General features: G+C 40.1%; 1 protein-coding gene across 10 annotated transcripts; it reads left to right on the top strand.

Annotated features, from left to right (window-relative positions):
- The first annotated feature begins 821 nt into the window (after nt 1-821).
- Nucleotides 822-8562, top strand: Tap42 (immunoglobulin binding protein Tap42). Of its 10 annotated transcripts, none has more exons than XM_067765548.1 (4): nt 822-990; nt 7248-7384; nt 7458-7666; nt 7722-8562. In XM_067765548.1, exons 1-4 carry the CDS (start codon nt 837-839, stop codon nt 8497-8499), a joined length of 1278 nt encoding a protein of 425 aa, XP_067621649.1. In that variant the 5' UTR covers nt 822-836; the 3' UTR covers nt 8500-8562. The 10 variants fall into 10 exon arrangements, with proteins under 10 accessions (XP_067621649.1, XP_067621647.1, XP_067621652.1 ...); XM_067765546.1 differs by having other exon boundaries at nt 942-990; nt 7203-7384; XM_067765551.1 differs by lacking the exon at nt 822-990 and adding an exon at nt 6374-6443.
- The last annotated feature ends 10594 nt before the right edge of the window (nt 8563-19156 follow it).

Here is a 19156-nt window from a genome sequence, read left to right as displayed (position 1 = left end):
TTGTTGCGGAGCTGGCAACACTATTCACCACTTCATTTGTTTTCGTTTGTTTAATTGCAACAACGAAAATAGTACCGACGGGTTTTTCGCGAATAACTTTTAAACGAGATAAAAAATATAGTTTCTGCTTTCGGATTCTGAATCTTGACGCAAATACGCGTCTTTTGATACCGCTATCGACATGTGCGATCCGAATTTTAAGTGCAGGACTTAAGTTGAAATTTTACAAAATTTGAAAATGAAAAAGCTTATATTTCATAAACTAAGAGTTTTCTAGAGCTGCGGATGATAATTTTGTGATTTTTAGGACCCCCTCTAGCCCTAAAAATGAACAAAAGTTTGAAAATCGTGGCACCTTATATAAAATCCAACCCGGAAAAAGTGTAAACAAAAACAGCGTTTGGCTTTTTTTTTTGTATTCACAAAATATCCACCTCTGGCAGCGCTTCTGGCCTTTCTTTAAGCTGGAGTCATTGGTGCCGTTTGTCGTATCGCTGTAGTCGTATCCCTAACGTAATCAGCTGTTTATCGTTACGACGGTACACCAAAACCCAATTGGTACGGTACGGTTACGACCTTAGCGGCACCAATAATCGATTGCACATTAAATTTGTTGTCATTTGATCATTTGGTAGAAAAATTTTTTGCAGACGTTCTGATAAGCCAATAGGAGACTCACATTCGTGGGACCACCGAGCGAAACACACGCGTTTGAAATTGACCGCGGAAAAAAAATTAGAAAAACGATAATTTAGCTATCACCAAGAGGAAAAAACGTTAAAACCCAATTGTAAAACATAAATAAAATAAAATACGATAATTTCAAATCAGAAAATATGGATGTAGATGGCGAGGGGCAAAACAGGCCCCAAGCCAACAAAATTCGATCGAGGAGCAATAGCAGAGCGAGGAAGAAAAAAAGGGAAGATGTATCAACTCACCAGGTAACGTCCCGCATGGATACAACGACACCACAAGATGAAACAGAAGGTAAGCCAGTATTAAAATACCCAATGAACCATAAAGGTCCCTACATTGTTTATCTGGACAAAATTTGCGAGAATAACGAAAGAAAACCTATCAATGCTATTAGCGTTAACAAACTAGTAATCAACATGGGTATAACGGAAATTGAAAATGTAAGTAAAATAGGTTATGGCCGATGCAAAATAACCTTCAAAACAGCCGATGCAGCGAACAAATTCAGCAGCGACACGCGCCTACTAATACACGAATACAAACCACTAATTTTACCCCATTTTATATCCAAAATGGGTATAATATTTGACATACCAACGGAGATCACTGAAGAAGAACTCCTCCGAGACAGTATTTCACCGGTAAAAATATTAAAAGTGATAAGAGTTACAAGAAAAGACGCGAAAGAGAAAGAAGAAAGAGTAAGTACGAAAAGAGTGAAGCTAATTTTTGAAGGACTGGAGATACCGAAAGAGGTTATAATTGAACACACCAGAATTCAAGTAAAGCACTTCATTTCGTTTGCACAATGCCACCGTTGCTTTAAATACAATCACTTTGCTCAACATTGCAAAAGTTCTACCACCATCTGTTCACAGTGCAGTGAGGAAACAAAAGCAGACCACAATTGCACACAAATCAAATGCGCGAACTACGACGGAAACCACAGTGCTACATTTAAAGAGTGTCCAGCAAGGGTGAAAGGTTAATCAATAAAAAAATAATGACTCTGGAAAACCTCTCGTTGAGAGAAGCCAGATCCAAATACTCCAGCATATTTGGAAACAGATTCGATATCCTGAAGGAAGACGAAAATTTCCCGGAACTCCCCCAACATCGAAGCAAAATAACTCTTAACAATTCAGCCGAGGCGGCGAAACATTTATATAAACACTACCCACTAGCAAAAGTGATAAAACAAAATCTAAATAGAGAAAGGGAAATCCAAAACGCACAAAAAGCGATGGAAATGTGGAGGAAAACCGTTCAGGAAGAGCATACAGACCTCACGAAAAATAACACATCCACCATACAATCCAGACCACAAAATAGTTTGGAGGAAGTCCTAGAAAAACAGGACCAGGTAACAAAATCAACAGCGCAGGCTATAACTGAATTCTTAGCACAATGGTCAACAGATTATCTCGATGAAAACACAAAAAACATAATTATCAAAGCAAGAGAGGCATTTAAACAAATAGATGCACTGAACGACCTAGCACGTTTAAAAAAGGCGACAGAGTCATGAAAATAATACAATTTAATATACAAAGTTTAAAAAAAGACAACAATAAAGAATTATTAGAAAAAACGCTACTTCAACTTCAAATTGAAGTAGCAATACTTAGCGAAATTTGGATTAAGGATAATAGTAGCACCAGTTTAAAAAACTTCAATTTTGTGGGGAAATATCGTGAAGATGGGTACGGTGGAGTAGGTATATACCTAGCGAAACACATAAAATTTTCCCTAATAAAATCAAACAGCCAAGCGGAAGTGATTGGAATCACAACACTTAATTTAAAAAATAACTTAAACATATTTAGCATATATTGTCCTCCAAATATGCCAAACACTGAATTCAAAATTGAATTGGAAAAAGTATTTGTACTAGCGAGAAATCTGAAATATAAAACAATAATTGGTGGTGATTTCAACTGCAAAAACGTGTTATGGGGCAGCATAACGACGAACACAAAAGGAAATATTTTAGAAGGAATTGCGACGGATCTAAATTTTATCTGTATGAATAATGGACAAGCAACGTATAAAACCCTGACGGTAGCTACACAACCAGACATCACTTTCACAAACATAGAGAGTTGCAACAGCAATTGGTCAGTACTACCAATAAAAATCACTAACAGCAACCACATACCAATCATCATCGAACTTCATAAAACAGAATTACAAAATACCTACTCAAGAAAAACCATAAGCTCTAGGGTACTACTAGAAATTTCCAATTGCACCATTGGAAATTCCATACAGGACGTAACCAATGCATTCAAAAATATAATAAATAGAAATACTATCGAAATACCGGCAAAAAATAAATATGTACCAAAGAAATGGTGGAATAAAGAATTAGAACGTCTATACAAATTAAGAGACAATGCACGGAGAAGATACGAAACATACAGAACATGGGAAAATCTGAATAAACTAGCAGATGCACAAAAAGTACTGCAAACGGAAATAACAAAACAGAAAAATATTAATTTCAATGAATTATTAGAAGAAATTTCGGAATCAAACGACTGCAAAGAAGTATGGAAAAAAAGCAATAAGATAAAGAAATTTGGATGTCCGAAACGAACAAATAACAACTGGAATTCAACACAAACGGAAAAATTCTTGAAACTTACAGCCAACTTTACCAACGATGAACCAAACTATATACCTTTTATGGAAACAAACGTACCAAATGAGATACCGGAATTTTCCTGGGAATATTTTAAAGAATTCCTACAGCACCGAAAACCAGATTCGGCAAAGGGAATAGATAACATTTCATACAGAATGATAAGGACTCTTCAGGAAAAAGAACAAAAAACCTTTTTTAAAATTTTGAAGGACATATGGGAAAAGGGAGAAATCCCAGAGGAATGGAGAAAGATAAAAATAGTACCAATCCCAAAATGAAATGAATGATGAAATTAAAAATTACAGACCAATCTCCCTGCTGTGCACATCATATAAAGTAATAGAAGGGCTCCTAAAAATACACCTAGACAACCTAGTAGAGAATCTAGCATTACTACCACCTCGATCGTATGCTTTCAGGGAAAAAAGATCAACAACAATGTGTATAAATGATGTCTTGAATACGGTACTATTTTATAAAAGTAGGGGTTGGCAAGTAACCGGTACATGTATCGACATTGAAAAAGCCTATGACAACGTAAACATACATAAACTTGCATCCATCTTACAGGAAAAATATATACCAGCAAAAATAACTAGCTGGATAGGCAACTTCCTATCAAACATCTGGGGAACCAATCAATCGCAGCAAGCAAAGGACTAGTCCAGGGAAGTGAACTAAGCCCATTTCTATTTAACATCTACACAACTAACCTACATGGAATTAATGACGCGAATACAATACTTTTTCAATTTGCAGATGACTTTTTTATAGTAACATTTCACAAAAATTTTAACTTGGTCAAAGAAAAGATGCAAAACAAACTACTAGAGTTCGCTACAATATGCAAGAATTTAGATTTGAAATTAAATTTCAACAAAACAAATACAATACATTTCAATTCCACGAACCTCAACCTGGACACACAAATTAACAACATACCAATAAAGCAAGTTAATTCAATTAAATACTTAGGTAGATATATAGCCACAAACAACTCAGCTAACCTACACGTTAATGAAATTGTAGACAAAGTAAACAAGCAATGCAATTTCTTGAAAATACTTAGCGGTTGCAAATTTGGCATTAAACCAAACAAGGCAATACAACTCTATAAAACATTCGCCAGATCCAAAATCGAATATGCAGCATCCTCATTTGCCAATATATCCAAGAAAGCACAAGCAAAATTAAAAAGCTGTGGAAATAAAATACTGAGAAAATCTCTAGGATTAATTCGATCAACACCGGCTCATGTAGTATACCACCTAGCTGCAGAGTTACCAATAGAATTTAGACTTAAGCTAGCGACAGCTAAAGAATTGACCAAAATGCTGGCATATGATATACCAGCAGCAAACCGATTATTAAACGAACAAATCACATACTCCACTAGCTATACCACGGTATTCCAACAATTTGAAGAAATTTTTCGTGACATGGCTAAGGTATACTATCATCACTCAAAAACTTACAAGATTGGAATAGACATTAATTTTTTCAAAGATATCGCAAAATCCAAAAAAGTAGCTAATGACGAACAAATAATACAAATTTTTAACGAAAAACTAGAAGAAATCAAAAAGCACCAAATGGAAATAATCTTCACGGACGGATCTATCAAAGAAAACACGCAAGCTGCCTTTTTTCACGAAAAGAATAATATATTAAGAGCATTCTATTGTAATAAAATAATGTCCTCAATGTCTTCGGACTCTTAGCGATCGACAAGGCTATAGAATACGCACTGTTGAAAGATTTTCGTAAAATTGCAATTCTCACAGACAGCAAATCAGGGATCCTGGCACTAGCTAATAAAAATACCAACAACTTTATAGCTATTAACATTAAAGAAAAAATAAAACATAGTAACATTATAAAAATAGAATTCCATTACATACCAGGACATAGAGGCATTCAACAGAACAACACAGTAGATGGAGCGGCAAAAAGAGCACGATGGAATGGCCAGAAAATAGATCTAATGTGGACAATCAAGGATGCCTGCCAAGAAATTGAAAGAAAACTTACGGAAGAATGGCAATCCAACTATTCGACGACCTGCAACGACAAAGGAAAAACATACGGCAGACTATTTCCCAAGATTCTAAAGAAACTATGGTTTAGTAACATACCCTATGTAATGAAATCAAACAACATCAAGCAAGTCAACAGAATACTCACAGGGCATGGCTTCTGTAACAATACTATGGCCAAGCCCCAAGTTATTGCGGACGGAAAATGCGATACATGCTCAGTCGAAGAAACTCCCGAACACATAATCTTTAAATGCAGTAAATACGAAGCTAATAGAATCAAATTTCGGTAATAGTCTAGTTGAGGGGTCGACTGCTAATACGCTACCAAAAATATCGAGAGAGGTGTCAAAAGACGCGTCTTGACATCAGTATTAATAATCCGAAGGCGGAAAATAAAAATATTAACGCGTTCAAAAGATATTAACGAAAAACCGAAAAAAGACCCGCGGGTACCTCCGAAACCGGGGGTCGGATCCATAGTATTTTTGCGCAGAACACCTATCGGCGTTGGCGGCCTTCGGCCGCGTTTATAAAAAATAACCCTGGGCTACGCCATGCCACGTCCGGGTGTGTGGTTTAACCGTGGCTACCGCCACGGTGATGCACAATTTTTTTGGTGGGTACAAACACAACAACAACCACTTGGAAATCGCCAACTTCAACTGCAAATATCTCCGGAGAGAGATAAAATTTTTCTTTTCCGCCTTCAGATTATTGTTCTCGAGGTTTATACGCGTCTTTTGACACCTCTCTCGATATTTTTGGTAGCGTATTAGCAGTCGACCCCTCAACTAGACTATTACCCAAATTTCCAAATCTGAATTCGAGTAACAACCTGGAAGAACTATTCAGGACGGATCAACAATTAGTCTTCAGTACCATAGCAAACTTTTTAAAAGAAATAAAATCATCAGTTTAATAGAGATCGCAAAACAACCATCGAGACATTCACACGAACAGAAAGCCATTACACGATAACTTTTTACCATGAGTAAAAAGCCATATGTGTCATGCAGTCTTTCACGAACAGAAAACACATCAACCAGCAAAACCAGATTGTGAACATAGAAAAGACATCCATATTTTCTTCTATAAATAAATACATACTAAAACAATAACGAAAAGATAAACATAAATCATAATTTCATAAAAAAAAACACATAATTGGTGATGGCGCTTTAATTCCTTGAATGGGCCAAATAATCCTCCTCAGTCAACTAATACATGGCGCGGAAGTAACTTAAAGCTGGAGACATTGGTGCTTTATCGGTAACCTTTTAACAGCTGATTCGACCAACCTTATGAGAATCAATGCAATCGATTATTGGTGCCGCTAAAGTCGTAACCGTATCGTAGCCAACCAACCAACCGTCGTAACGATAAACAGCTGATTACGTTAGGGATACGGATACAGCGATACGACATACGGCACCAATGACTCCAGCTTAAACCTCTAAAAAAAAAAAAAAAAAAATCGATTGCATTGATTCTCATAAGGTTGGTCGAATCAGCTGTTAAAAGGTTACCGATAAAGCACCAATGTCTCCAGCTTTACTCGCATGGCGGAACGACACAATGTGGCAGCATGGAACAGCTGATTGTAAACTTTTTTTATTTGATTTGATACATCAATTGCCACCGCAGTACGATTTTGACATTTGTCCCTCGAATTTACAAAAACAAAGTACATGGGTTTTTTATTTATGTTTGTAGGTATGTCACCATGCTGCCACCTTGTATCGTTCTGCCATGTTTACTCGTCACGCTTAATGTGCTATTTTACCTAAGAACCTTCGTATTTGTAACTCATTTAATAGCAAAATATAAATATTGTTTCCCCCGCAACGTACAAAAACCAAAAGTTATGGCAGAAAAAGGCATGGAAACCGAGGAAAATGCCAATGGTCAGCAGAGTTTGCAAGAAATTTTCTCCCAAGGTTGGCAAGAGTTTGAGGAGCTGGACACAAGCACCTTACCATTTAACTCGGCAGAATATCAAGTGACTATACTTTTCTATTTTGCCAAATATTGCAAATTTTGTGGGAATGTGTAGCTATTTTTTGTTGTTTCAGCACAAAATCAAAAATACTATGTCCAAGTTTGAAGCGGCAACAACATTTGTAAATCAAATTGGTCTATTTAGTCCTAATGAACTAATTGATGAAGTGTCAACCGATTCATTACAATATTTACTCCTTCCATTCTTTTTGGGAAAAGTAGCGCTGAAACTTCAACACGAGGATAGGGGTGAGGTGCTCAAAATAGCAGAAGTCTACTTTAAGTAAGTTAATAATAATTGTTTAAAAGTATCGTAAAAGAAATGGTCAAAATTTCAGCGACTTCTTGCACCGTTGCAAAGAGTATGAACTATGTGACGACCAAAAAATGGCAACCAACGCGGAGGGTGGCAATAAAGATGAATTGGCAGAACTCATGCGTGCCGCACACGCACGCAATGACAAAATTACACAATTTCGAAAAAAGAAAGAATTGGAAGAATTTATAAATAAAATGAAATTAGCTGTGCGCACAAAAACTGTTGACGATGAAGTGCGCCGAGAATTCTTTCTCAAACTACTTAATAAAAGTATTATCGATGCTAACGAAGAATTAGACAGTATTAAATTAGAAAATCAAATGGTAGAGATACGTGCCATGAATGTAGCAACTAGCGGTGCCGATAAAATACGAAGTGATGACTCGGTTAGAACGTTGACTGATGCAGAACAATCACATCATCATCATCACCATAATCACCGTATACAGCAACCAAAAAAGAAACCAATGCAGCCGTTTATTATAACGCGTAATGCCGCTCAAAAAGCAGTTTTCGGTGCGGGTTATCCGAGTTTGCCGGTAATGACTGTCAATGAATTCTATGACCAGCGTGTACGTGATGGTGTTTTCCCAGATGAGGAAAAAGTGGCAAAAATTAATCAAGCACAAGCAATTGCAGCTGCTCAAGATCCAAATGAACAGGAAGACCAAGAAAAAGCTATTGAAGAGGAAAAAATTGAGAATGATGATCCTGAGTATATGGAACGTATGCGTCGTATGGATGAATACAAAGATGTCGTGCGTCGTGGTGATGGAAATCGTTACAATCGTAGTTAAACAGTTTACATTTGATATATATTATAAATATTGTTTTATTAAATATATGCGTTTAAATAATAATTATTTTGGCGACCTTTATTTAATAACTCAGAGATGGTTTTTGCCGGCTCGAGGTCGAATATTGATTTTATAATAAAAACAACAAAGTTTTAATTTTGTGTTCCGATATATTTCGATTGCAACCTTCGGTAATCATCTTCAAGGGAACTATAACAAATATAACATTATTTATAATATCAACTTAAACTATTGACAATAAAATAATAACATACATTTTGTTTTACACGTCCGTTTTGTTTGACGCGGAGCTTTCTACTGTCGATTTGTTAGTTAATAAATGTCTAAATATGTGGGCGGAGCCGTCAACATCTGTTTTGTAATTTAGTCGTATGTTAGGTGGTATGTTAATTATATGCAGTATTTCCAATGTGAGGCGCTTGCTATAGTTTGACTCTTGCTGGAGAATAGTTGCATTGGTTAAATTGGGAGAGTGGCCGCTACTCGCACAGTGGGCCATTAAAGCTGTTTTATAAGTATTTGACTGTGGATTTTGTTTAAAGTCTGACTTGTGCTGTGCTAGTCTTGTTTTTAATTTTGACTTCGTCGTCCCTACGTAACTGTATCGGTATGCTAGCACTTAAGGTTGTAAGAGAAAAATGGACAAAAATACAGGAATTCACAAAAATACCGAAAAATTTGTTTATGGAAATCTTAAGATTTTGTGTTGAAGAAAACAGATATTTTAGATTTAATGATAAAATTTACATACAGCTTAAAGGAATGCCGATGGGATCCCCTACATCACCAGTAATCGCGGATATAGTTATGGAGGAGTTACTTAACCGAACAATGACTTCCACGTGTACCAAAGCTGCTAACAAAGTATGTTGATGATTTGTTTACAATTATTCGGCAAGATGAGGTAGAAAGAACACTTAACGCATTAAATTTGTTTGACAATAATATTAAATTTACAATAGAACTTGAAAACGATGAAAGATTACCGTATTTAGACGCCATCGTGATAAAACGCGGAAATCAATTAAAAACAAAGTGGTATCAAAAGCCAACATCATCAGGACGAATCCTTAACTTCAATTCAAAACACCCGAAGTCTATGATAATACAGCGAAAGGCTGGATACGAAGGAATGTTGGATATATCAGATAAAAGTTACCACAAGGAAATCAAAAGGAAATTTTCACTTTATTGAAGAAAAATGATTTTCCCGAAAACCTTATAAAGACATTAATAAGAAATATAAATAACAGCAATCAACAAAACGAAACAAAAAAACCTACAAATTTCAAGTCTGTAACCTACGTTCCCAATCTTTCAGAGCGTTTAGCAAAGTCTGACTGCTACAATAAAAATACATATAAAATAGCTCATAAACCGAAAAATACATTAAAAACATATTATTTTAACAATACGAACGCTAAAATACCTCGCACCGAAAAGAACAATGTGGTATATAAAATACCATGTAATGGCAAGGAAGGTGAATCATGTGATCGCGTCTACTTTAAAGTTTAAAGTTTAAACAAAATCCAGTAAAATACTTATAAAACAGCTTTAATGGCCCACTGTGCGAGTAGCGGCCACGCTCCCAATTTAAACAATGCAACTAATCTCCAGCAAGAGTCAAACTATAGCAAGAGCCTCACATTGGAAATGCTGCATATAATTAACACACCACCTAACATACGACTAAATTACAAAACAGATGTTGACGGCTCCACCCAACCCCAGCGGGTTAAAGGGTCAGAATATTCCCGCGGTAGGTATGCCTGTCGTAAGAGGCGACTAAAATACCAGATTCAAGGGGCTACGTAGCGCAACCCTTCAGGTTGCCAGCGCAATATATAGCTTCTCCAAACCCAATTGTCATCCTCACCTATCCGCGGCCGATCCTGTTTCACTAACAGACGAGGCTCTGGCGACCCCAAGATCCTCATGGAACTTGGGGGTGGGGAGGGAGGGGATCGCCTGAAGGTTTAATGTGGCCACATAAATCGTTCCGGAGATGGTGGGACTAGCACCTTAATGGTGCTGTGGTACCGGAGCGTACCGGATCTGTATCCGGCAAAGGACCATTACATTGATAACACTCTCCAAAGCCTTCGGGTGAGCAACCTTATCGCTACAAAAACAACAACAACGGCTCCGCCCACATATTTAGACATTTATTAACTAACAAATCGACAGTAGAAAGCTCCGCGTCAAACAGAACCATAACAGAACGGACGTGTAAAACAAAATGTATGTTATTATTTTATTGTCAATAGTTTAAGTTGATATTATAAATAATGCTATATTTGTTATATTTGTTATAGTTCCCTTGAAGATGATTACCGAAGGTTGTAATCGAAATATATCGGAACACAAAATTAAAACTTTGTTGTTTTTATTATAAAATCAATATTTCACCTGTTGTTGTAGCAATGCTCGCCCCACCTAATAGCCGCGACCGATCACAAATTGTCATCAATATCCTCTAACGGGAGTCCAAGGAAAATTCAACAGGGGTGGACCATAAGGAAAGGGGTATTAGAGGCGTTGGTTCCACATTACAATTGAAGAGATGGTTGGTGTCATGTGGGGACACATTGCAAGCGGGGCATACATTTTGTATGTCGGGGTTGATTCTGGATAGGTAAGAGTTTAACCTGTTACAGTATCCAGAACGAAGTTTAGCAACAGTGACACGCGTTTCCCTGGGGAGTATGCGTTCCTCTTCCGCAAGTTTTGGATAATTTTCGTTAAGTACTGGATTCACCGGGCAATTCCCGGCATAAAGGTCCGACGCCTGTTTATGGAGTTCACCAAGGACCTGCTTGTGTTTTTTCACTTCATACGGCTGGGTTCTCAGGTGCCGTATTTCCTCAAAATGCTTGCGGAGATGACTCCTTAAGCCCCTAGGCGGTGCTGGTTCATCAATCAGATGTCTGTTGGGATGCCCACGTTTCTGGGTATTCAACAGGAACTGTTTGGTCAGCATCTCATTTCTCTCCCTGATGGGGAGTATTCTCGCCTCATTATGCAGATGGTGTTCTGGGGACATAAGAAGACAGCCCGTGGCGATTCTGAGAGCAGTATTTTGGCAGGCCTGTAGTTTCTTCCAGTGGGTGATTTTTAGGCTTGGCGACCATATGGGTTACGCGTAGCACGTAATCGGCTGGCTAATTGCTTTGTATGTATTCATGAGCGTTTCTTTATCTTTTCCAAAAGTGCTACCAGCGAGGGATTTGAGGATTTTGTTACGGCTCTGAATTCTCGGAACAATTGCGGCTGCGTGCTCACCAAAATGTACATCTTGATCAAACGTCACACCCAAGATTTTGGGGTGTAGGACAGTCGGTAGCGTAGTGCCATCGACGTGGATGTTCAAAATGGTCGACATTTGGGACGTCCATGTTGTAAATAAGGTAGCGGAAGATTTAGACGGTGATAATGCCAGGTTTCGCGAGGCGAAAAAACTGGAGAGATCAGGGAGGTAGCCGTTTATTTTATTGCATAGCGCATCGATCTTTGGGCCTGGGCCTGTGGCCATTATTGTGCAGTCATCGGCGTAGGAAACGATTGTGACTCCTTCCGGTGGTGAAAGTAGCTTAGATATGTAGAAATTAAACAAAAGTGGGGATAGGACACCACCCTGTGGCACCCCTTGTTTAATTCTCGTTGGTTTTGATGTTTCGTTTCTAAATTGCACCGATGCCTGCCGACCACCCAGATAATTTGCGGTCCACCTATTAAGACATGTGGGAAGGGTAGACCCTTCCAGGTCCTGCAGTAACGAGCCATGGTTGACCGTATCAAAAGCTTTTGATAGGTCTAGCGCTACGAGTACTGTTCTATGGTGGGGGTATTGATTTAAACCGCAATTTATCTGGGTGCTAATGGCATTTAGCGCGGTGGTAGTGCTATGAAGTTTTCTGAAGCCATGCTGATGAGGGGCTAGCTGCAAATTTGCTTGGAAATAACGGAGCAAAATGGCTTCAAGCGTCTTTGCCACTGGCGATAGGAGAGATATCGGACGATACGACTCACCTATGTTAGCTGGTTTCCCAGGCTTTAGTAGCGGGACGACCTTGGCCATTTTCCATTTCTCAGGTATGAAAAAGGTGGAAAGAGACAGGTTGAAGACATGCGCTAAATATTTGAAACCCTCTGCCGTCTGGGCCCACTGCTTTGGATGGTTTAGCACGACCAATGGCGTCCTCAACCTCTTTAGCGGTGATGGTGATTGGTGACGCGCTGAATTTGTGTTTGTGTGCGTGTCTATTGGCTCTCCGTCTATCTTTGTCGACCGTAGGATGCATTATATATTGTCGGCAGAAAGCGCTCGCGCATTTTTTCGCGTCCGACAGCACTTTGTCGCCAAAGGCGATGGAAACTTTGTCTTTGTGCTTAGTCGGATTCGATAGGGACTTTACGGTGGACCAAAGTTTACCCACACCGGTAGAGAGGTTACAACCTCTTAGGTGCTCCTCCCATTTCGCCCGCTTGTGTTCATCCACAAGCAATCTGATGCGTTGGTTTATATCCCTTATTTGGGGCTCGCCTGGATCAAGCTGTCTTATAAGGTCACGTTCTCTCGCTAAGTTTGCGGCCTCCGCCGGGAAGTGGGGCCGGATTTCGGGAATTCTCCCGGCGGGAATGAAATGTGCCGAGGCGGATTTAATGACCTTACGGAAGGCACGCTCCCCTTGGCGGGCATCAGTCGGGATAGGGAGGGCAGCAAAGCGGCTGTCTGTAAAGGATTTATATTCTTCCCACTTTCCTTTTTTGAAGTTTATGAAAGTGCGTTTTTCAGTGACGATGAAGTCGGCAGTACGCTCAAGCGAAATAATTATGGGCAGGTGGTCGGATGCCAATGTTACCATCGGCTGCCAGTTGACGCAGTTTACGAGTTCTGCGCTCACGATTGAGATATCTGGCGAGCTGTGACAGCTTCCTACCATACGTGTGGGGGCGTCTCCGTTTATTGTGCAGAACGTCGTTTCTTCTATTTGATCCGCCAACATCTCACCCCTACTGTCCGCCCGCAAGTTTGAATGCCATAGATCATGATGGGCATTGAAATCGCCTAAGATAATGCGATTGTTGCCAGTGAGTAAGGCCCTGATATTAGGGCGGTATCCACTGGGGCAACAGGTGGCAGGAGAGATGTAGATGTTGATGATTTCTAGGTTTGCATCGCCTAACCGGACAGATAGGCCTTGACGTTCTAAGACATTGTCCCTGCGGTCGATGCCAGGATCAAATATATAATATTGCACAGAGTGGTGTATGATGAACGCGAGACCGCCTCCATTTCCGCTCTCGCGATCTTTCCTGTGGACGTTATACCCAGAGCAGGTCTGCAATGCAGATCTTGCTGTGAGTTTAGTCTCTTGAATCGCAGCAATGCGGACATTGTGCCGCTTCATGAAATCGACTATCTCCGTAATCTTCCCAGTTAGTCCATTACAGTTTAACTGCAGAATTCTGAAGTGCATAAGGGGAGACGTCGCCACTCTGGGGGTAAGTGACGGGTGACTACGCCTGGGTTGTGGAAGGCCAGGACGCAATTGCTGTTGTGGCCCTGGGACTGGGCGTCCTTGGGCAAGCATTGGGGTACCCGGATGATTTGGGTTTGCGACCTGGCAACATGGCGCGATGAAACCCGTCGGGGGGTTGCCGTCGCGGAGACCAGAACATCTAGGAAAGTGGCACCACCCAAGGCAGGAGCTGCATTGGGCGGATGTCGCAAACCTATATATTCTGTGCTGGCAGACGGTGCAAACGGAGGTAGGGACTAAGAGTCTGTTTCCCTGACCTGCACGATTGCTGCCGGAAAAGAAGGGGGGGAGAAGACGGGGGAAGCGGCTGATGCTCAGCATTGCTACCAACTCCACTACGAAGGTAGTAGTTATGAGTGGTATCAGCTGTTTGAGTTGTTGGCGCCGTGGGGCGCGAGCAGCAGCGGGTACTTGTTGTGGCTTGCGGAGCAGCGGGGATGCTGGAAGGTAGTGGGGGGCGCTTAGGCGTAGACTACGGGACGCCCTTGGGCGCGAACAGCAAGGAGCCACAAAAGATTTATAAAAGTTCCGTGGACGTCGGGTTTTGGGATCAAGCCCAGAACAACCTGTCCGATGCAACCATCCCTTGCACGAGACACACTGAACAGAGTATGACCGTCCTAAAAAGATTCTTTTCCGGCAGATGCAGCAAAACCATTTCTCAGGACCGGGGTCAGGAGACGGACCCGGATTGGATTCGATGCCTTCCCGGAGTAAGAGAATATGGAGCAGTCCTGCTGCAAGGAGCTGCTGGGAGGATGACACTTTGTGGGAGGGACGAAACAAATTAGATGGGGTCACACTGAAATGACAGTCCTTGGTCGGGAAATGCGTTATATGCGTTTATGATAGCTCTGTCAGAATCACTCATAATTTGTAAAGGACATGGTGTGCGCAAAGATATCCGAGCTTGTGCTAGTTTACATTTATAACTATTTTTATACTCAGTTGAGCAGAGCTCACAGAGTATATTAAGTTTGATTGGATAACGGTTGGTTGTACATATATAAAGGAATCGAGATAGATATAGACTTCCATATATCAAAATAATAAGGATCGAAAAAAAATTTGATTGAGCCATGTCCGTCCGTCCGTCCGTCCATCCGTCCGTCCGTCCGTTAACACGATAACTTGAGTAAATTTTGAGGTATCTTGATGAAATTTGGTATGTAGGTTCCTGAGCACTCATCTCAGATCGCTATTTAAAATGAACGATATCGGACTATAACCACGCCCACTTTTTCGATATCGAAAATTTCGAAAAACCGAAAAAGTGCGATAACTCATTACAAAAGACAGATAAAGCGACGAAACTTGGTAGATGGGTTGACGTTATGACGCAGAATAGAAAATTAGTAAGATTTTGGACAATGGGCGTGACACCGCCCACTTTTACAAGAAGGTAATTTAAAAGTTTTGCAAGCTGTAATTTGGCAGTCGTTGAAGATATCATGATGAAATTTGGCAGGAACGTTACTACTATTACTCTATATGTGCTAAATAAAAATTTGCAAAATTGGATGAAGAACACGCCCACTTTTTAAAAAAAAAAATTTTTAAATTCAAATTTTAACAAAAAATTTAATATCTTTACTGTATATAAGTAAATTAAGTCAAAATTCAACTCCAGTAATGATATGATGCAACAAAATACAAAATAAAAGAAAATTTCAAAATGGGCGTGGCTCCGCCCATTTTCATTTAGTTTGTCTAGAATACTTTTATTGCCATAAGTCGAACAAAAATTTACCAATCCTTCTCAAATTTGGTAGGAGCATAGACTCTATGACGGTAACTGTTCTCTGTGGAAATGGGCGAAATCGGTGGAAGCCACGCCCAGTTTTTATACACAGTCCACCGTCTGTCCTTCCGCTCGGCCATTAACACAATAACTTGAGCAAAATCCGATATATATTTACTAAACTTAGCCCACGTACTTACCTGAGCTCACTTTTTCTTGGTATAAAAAATGGGCGAAATCTGACCATAACCACGCCCACTTTATCGATATAGAAAATTACGAAAAATGAAAAAAATGCCATAATTCTATACCAAATAAGAAAAAAGTGATGAAACATGGTAACTGGATTGGTTTATTGACGCAAAATATAACTTTGGAAAAAACTTTGTAAAATGGGTGTGACACCTACCATATTAAGTAGAAGGAAATGAAAAAGTTCTACAAGGCGAAATCAACAGCCCTTGGAATCTTGGCAGGAATACTGTTAGTGGTATTGCATATATAAATAAATTAGCAGTACCCGACAGATGATTTTCTGGATCACCTGGTCCACAGTTTGGTCGATATCGCGAGAACGCCTTCACATATACATCTAAGGGCCACTCGCTTTTAAAACCCTCATTAATACCTTTAATTTGATATCCATATCGTACAAAAACATACCAGAGTCACCCCTGTCCCACCCTAATGGCGATATCTCGAAAAGGCGTCCACCTATAGACCTAATGCCCCCTCCCTCTTAAAATGCTCAGTAACACCTTTCGTTTGATACCCATATCGTACAAACATTCTAGAGTCACCCCTGGCCCACCCTAATGGCGATATCTCGAAAAGGAGTCCACCTATAGACCTAGTGTCCACTCACTCTTAAAATGCTCAGTAACACCTTTCGTTTGATACCCATATCGTACAAACATTCTAGAGTCACCCTTGGTCCACCTTTATGGCGATATCTCGAAAAGGCGTCCACCTATAGAACTAAGGATTACTCCCTTTTAAAATACTCCTTACCACCTTTAATTTGATACCCATATCGTACAAACACATTCTAGAGTCACCCTGGCCCACCCTAATGGCGATATCTCGAAAAGGCGTCCACCTATAGACCTAGTGCCCACTCCCTCTTAAAATGCTCAGTAACACCTTTCGTTTGATACCCATATCGTACAAACATTCTAGAGTCACCCTTGGTCCACCTTTATGGCGATATCTCGAAAAGGCGTCCACCTATAGAACTAAGGATTACTCCCTTTTAAAATACTCATTACCACCTTTCATTTGATACCCATATCGTACAAACACATTCTAGAGTCACCCTGGCCCACCCTAATGGCGATATCTCGAAAAGGCGTCCACCTATAGACCTAATGTCCACTCCCTCTTAAAATGCTCAGTAACACCTTTCGTTTGATACCCATATCGTACAAACATTCTAGAGTCACCCCTGGCCCACCCTAATGGCGATATCTCGAAAAGGCGTCCACCTATAGACCTAATGTCCACTCCCTCTTAAAATGCTCAGTAACACCTTTCGTTTGATACCCATATCGTACAAACATTCTAGAGTCACCCCTGTCCCACCCTAATGGCGATATCTCGAAAAGGCGTCCACCTATAGAACTAAGGATTACTCCCTTTTAAAATACTCATTACCACCTTTCATTTGATACCCATATCGTACAAACACATTCTAGAGTCACCCTGGCCCACCCTAATGGCGATATCTCGAAAAGGCGTCCACCTATAGACCTAATGCCCACTCCCTCTTAAAATGCTCAGTAACACCTTTCGTTTGATACCCATACCGTACAAACATTCTAGAGTCACTCTTGGTCCAGCTTTATGGCGATATCTCGAAAAGGCGTCCACCTATAGAACTAAGGATTACTCCCTTTTAAAATACTCATTACCACCTTTCATTTGATATCCATATCGTACAAACACATTCTAGAGTCACCCTGGCCCACCCTAATGGCGATATCTCGAAAAGGCGTCCACCTATAGACCTAATGCCCACTCCCTCTTAAAATGCTCAGTAACACCTTTCGTTTGATACCCATATCGTACAAACATTCTAGAGTCACCCTTGGTCCACCTTTATGGCGATATCTCGAAAAGGCGTCCACCTATAGAACTAAGGATTACTCCCTTTTAAAATACTCCTTACCACCTTTCATTTGATACCCATATCGTACAAACACATTCTAGAGTCACCCCTGGCCCACCCTAATGGCGATACCTCGAAAAGGCGTCCACCTATAGACCTAATGCCCACTCCCTCTTAAAATGCTCAGTAACACCTTTCGTTTGATACCCATATCGTACAAACATTCTAGAGTCAACCCTGGCCCACCCTAATGGCGATATCTCGAAAGGGCGTCCACCTATAGACCTAATGCCCACTCCCTCTTAAAATGCTCAGTAACACCTTTCGTTTGATGCACATATCGTACAAACACATTCTAGAGTCACCCCTGGCCCACCCTAATGACGATATCTCGAAAAGGCGTCCACCTATAGACCTCATGCCCACTCCCTCTTAAAATGCTCAGTAACACCTTTCGTTTGATACCCATACCGTACAAACATTCTAGAGTCACCCCTGGCCCACCCTAATGGCGATATCTCGAAAAGGCGTCCACCTATAGACCTAATGCCCACTCCCTCTTAAAATGCTCAGTAACACCTTTCATTTGATTCCCATATCGTACAAACACATTCTAGAGACACCCCTGGTCCACCTTTATGGCGATATCTCGAAACGGCGTCCACCTATGGAACTAAGGATCACTCCTTTTCAAAATACTCATTAACAGCTTTCATTTGATACCCATATCGTACAAACACATTATAGAATCACCCCTGGTCCACCTTAATGGGGACATCTCGAAAAGGCGTCCACCGATAGACCTAAGGCCCACTCCCTCTTAAAATGCTCAGTAACACCTTTCATTTGATACCCATATCATACAAACAAATTCTAGAGTCAGCCCTGGTCTACCTTTATGGCGATATCCCTAAATGGCGTTCATCCATAGAACTATGGCCTACTCTCTCTTAAAATACTCTTTAATACCTTTCATTTGATACACATGTTATACAACCACATTCCAGGGTTACCCCAGATTGATTTTCCTTATTTTGTATCCATAGCTCTCAACTGAGTATGTTATGTTCGGTTACACCCGAACTTAACCTTCCTTACTTGTTATTTTTTTTTTTTTCACTTTTTAGTTAACCGAGCAAACAAACAATTTGAGGAAGTGGCTATTCGTCCGAAAATTGCGGAATTTTTTTACTATGAAAATTTCCGCATGAATAGAGACAGTCAAAATTAAAAGCAATGAAA

The sequence above is a fragment of the Eurosta solidaginis genome, chromosome 2 (assembly GCF_040869045.1).
Source record: "Eurosta solidaginis isolate ZX-2024a chromosome 2, ASM4086904v1, whole genome shotgun sequence".
NCBI lineage: Eukaryota > Metazoa > Arthropoda > Insecta > Diptera > Tephritidae > Eurosta > Eurosta solidaginis.
The sequence above is the reverse complement of the archived record's forward strand: the minus strand, read 5'-3'. Positions and strand labels throughout refer to the sequence as shown.

Bases quoted from the DNA above. Each gene is read 5' to 3' on its own strand.
- Tap42 (XM_067765545.1), top strand. From the start codon at position 6,961: ATGTGGCAGCATGGAACAGCTGATTGTAAACTTTTTTTATTTGATTTG. The intron at 7,029-7,098 runs GTACGATTTTGA...TTATGTTTGTAG, and splicing joins ATACATCAATTGCCACCGCA to GTATGTCACCATGCTGCCAC. The intron at 7,385-7,457 runs GTGACTATACTT...TTGTTGTTTCAG, and splicing joins TTAACTCGGCAGAATATCAA to CACAAAATCAAAAATACTAT.